Raw genomic sequence first — 707 nt, 5'->3', positions numbered from 1 at the left:
GTCTGTAACCTTTCTCTCTCCCGCCTTTCCCCAGAACACGCTAATCGCTCTGACGCTCCGGACGCGTTCCAACTTGGTAGTTTGAATAAATTTTGTCTCCGAGGAAATACAAATGTTGCTTAAATTATACCCCCCCCGCCCCTTTTAATTTAAAGCCTCCCCTTCAAATGCCTTTGCTTGAAAGTCCCTGTTCTCTTTTTCAGAAGATCTTTTATGCAAGATAATCTGTAAAGATGTTGAAGTTTAAATGTGCTGCCCGAAATCCGGTAGAGGCAGGACCGATGGAGCCCATCACTAGCCGAATTTCTCGGCTAAATCAGCTCTTCCAGGTAAAGAGCATCTGGCCTGGGATTAGCTGATCTCAGTTTTGTATTTGTCTATACCCAGGTATCAACACACGTGTTTGCTTGTTCGTGTGGCCACTCAAAGCGTGCCTGTGTGGCTCTTTGGAGGAAGGGGTAAAGAAGGGGATGACTTGTCGAAGGTCAAAGCGTGTATCTAGTTCGCGCTAAGTTCAGTAGGTGGTAGCTGTGCTTACGGTTAGGTGCTTCTGTTAATGTTTTAGCCTGAGTGGATTTTCCCACATAAAGTTGGACTGTTGCAGACTGCGTCCTGTAATCCACAGGTTTTTTCATGGGTGATGAGGCTGAGGGTTTGTTTTGAGATGGATGTACCTAACCAGCTGCAATTTGGTCATCTGAGGTTCA

General features: G+C 46.0%; 1 protein-coding gene across 2 annotated transcripts in view; it reads left to right on the top strand.

The window, feature by feature from the left end:
- The first annotated feature begins 233 nt into the window (after nucleotides 1-233).
- The window catches only part of CIT (citron rho-interacting serine/threonine kinase), a 70,417-nt gene continuing 69,943 nt past the window's right edge, over nucleotides 234-707 (top strand). For both annotated transcript variants that reach the window (XM_010134992.1, XM_010134990.1), the window contains exon 1: nucleotides 234-329. In XM_010134992.1, coding sequence (XP_010133294.1) covers nucleotides 234-329 — 96 coding nt within the window. The remainder of the gene's footprint in view (nucleotides 330-707) is intronic.

Source organism: Buceros rhinoceros, unplaced genomic scaffold, assembly GCF_000710305.1.
Source record: "Buceros rhinoceros silvestris isolate BGI_N320 unplaced genomic scaffold, ASM71030v1 scaffold9324, whole genome shotgun sequence".
NCBI lineage: Eukaryota > Metazoa > Chordata > Aves > Bucerotiformes > Bucerotidae > Buceros > Buceros rhinoceros.
Note: the sequence above shows the minus strand (reverse complement) of the source record. Positions and strands in the feature narration are given on the sequence as shown.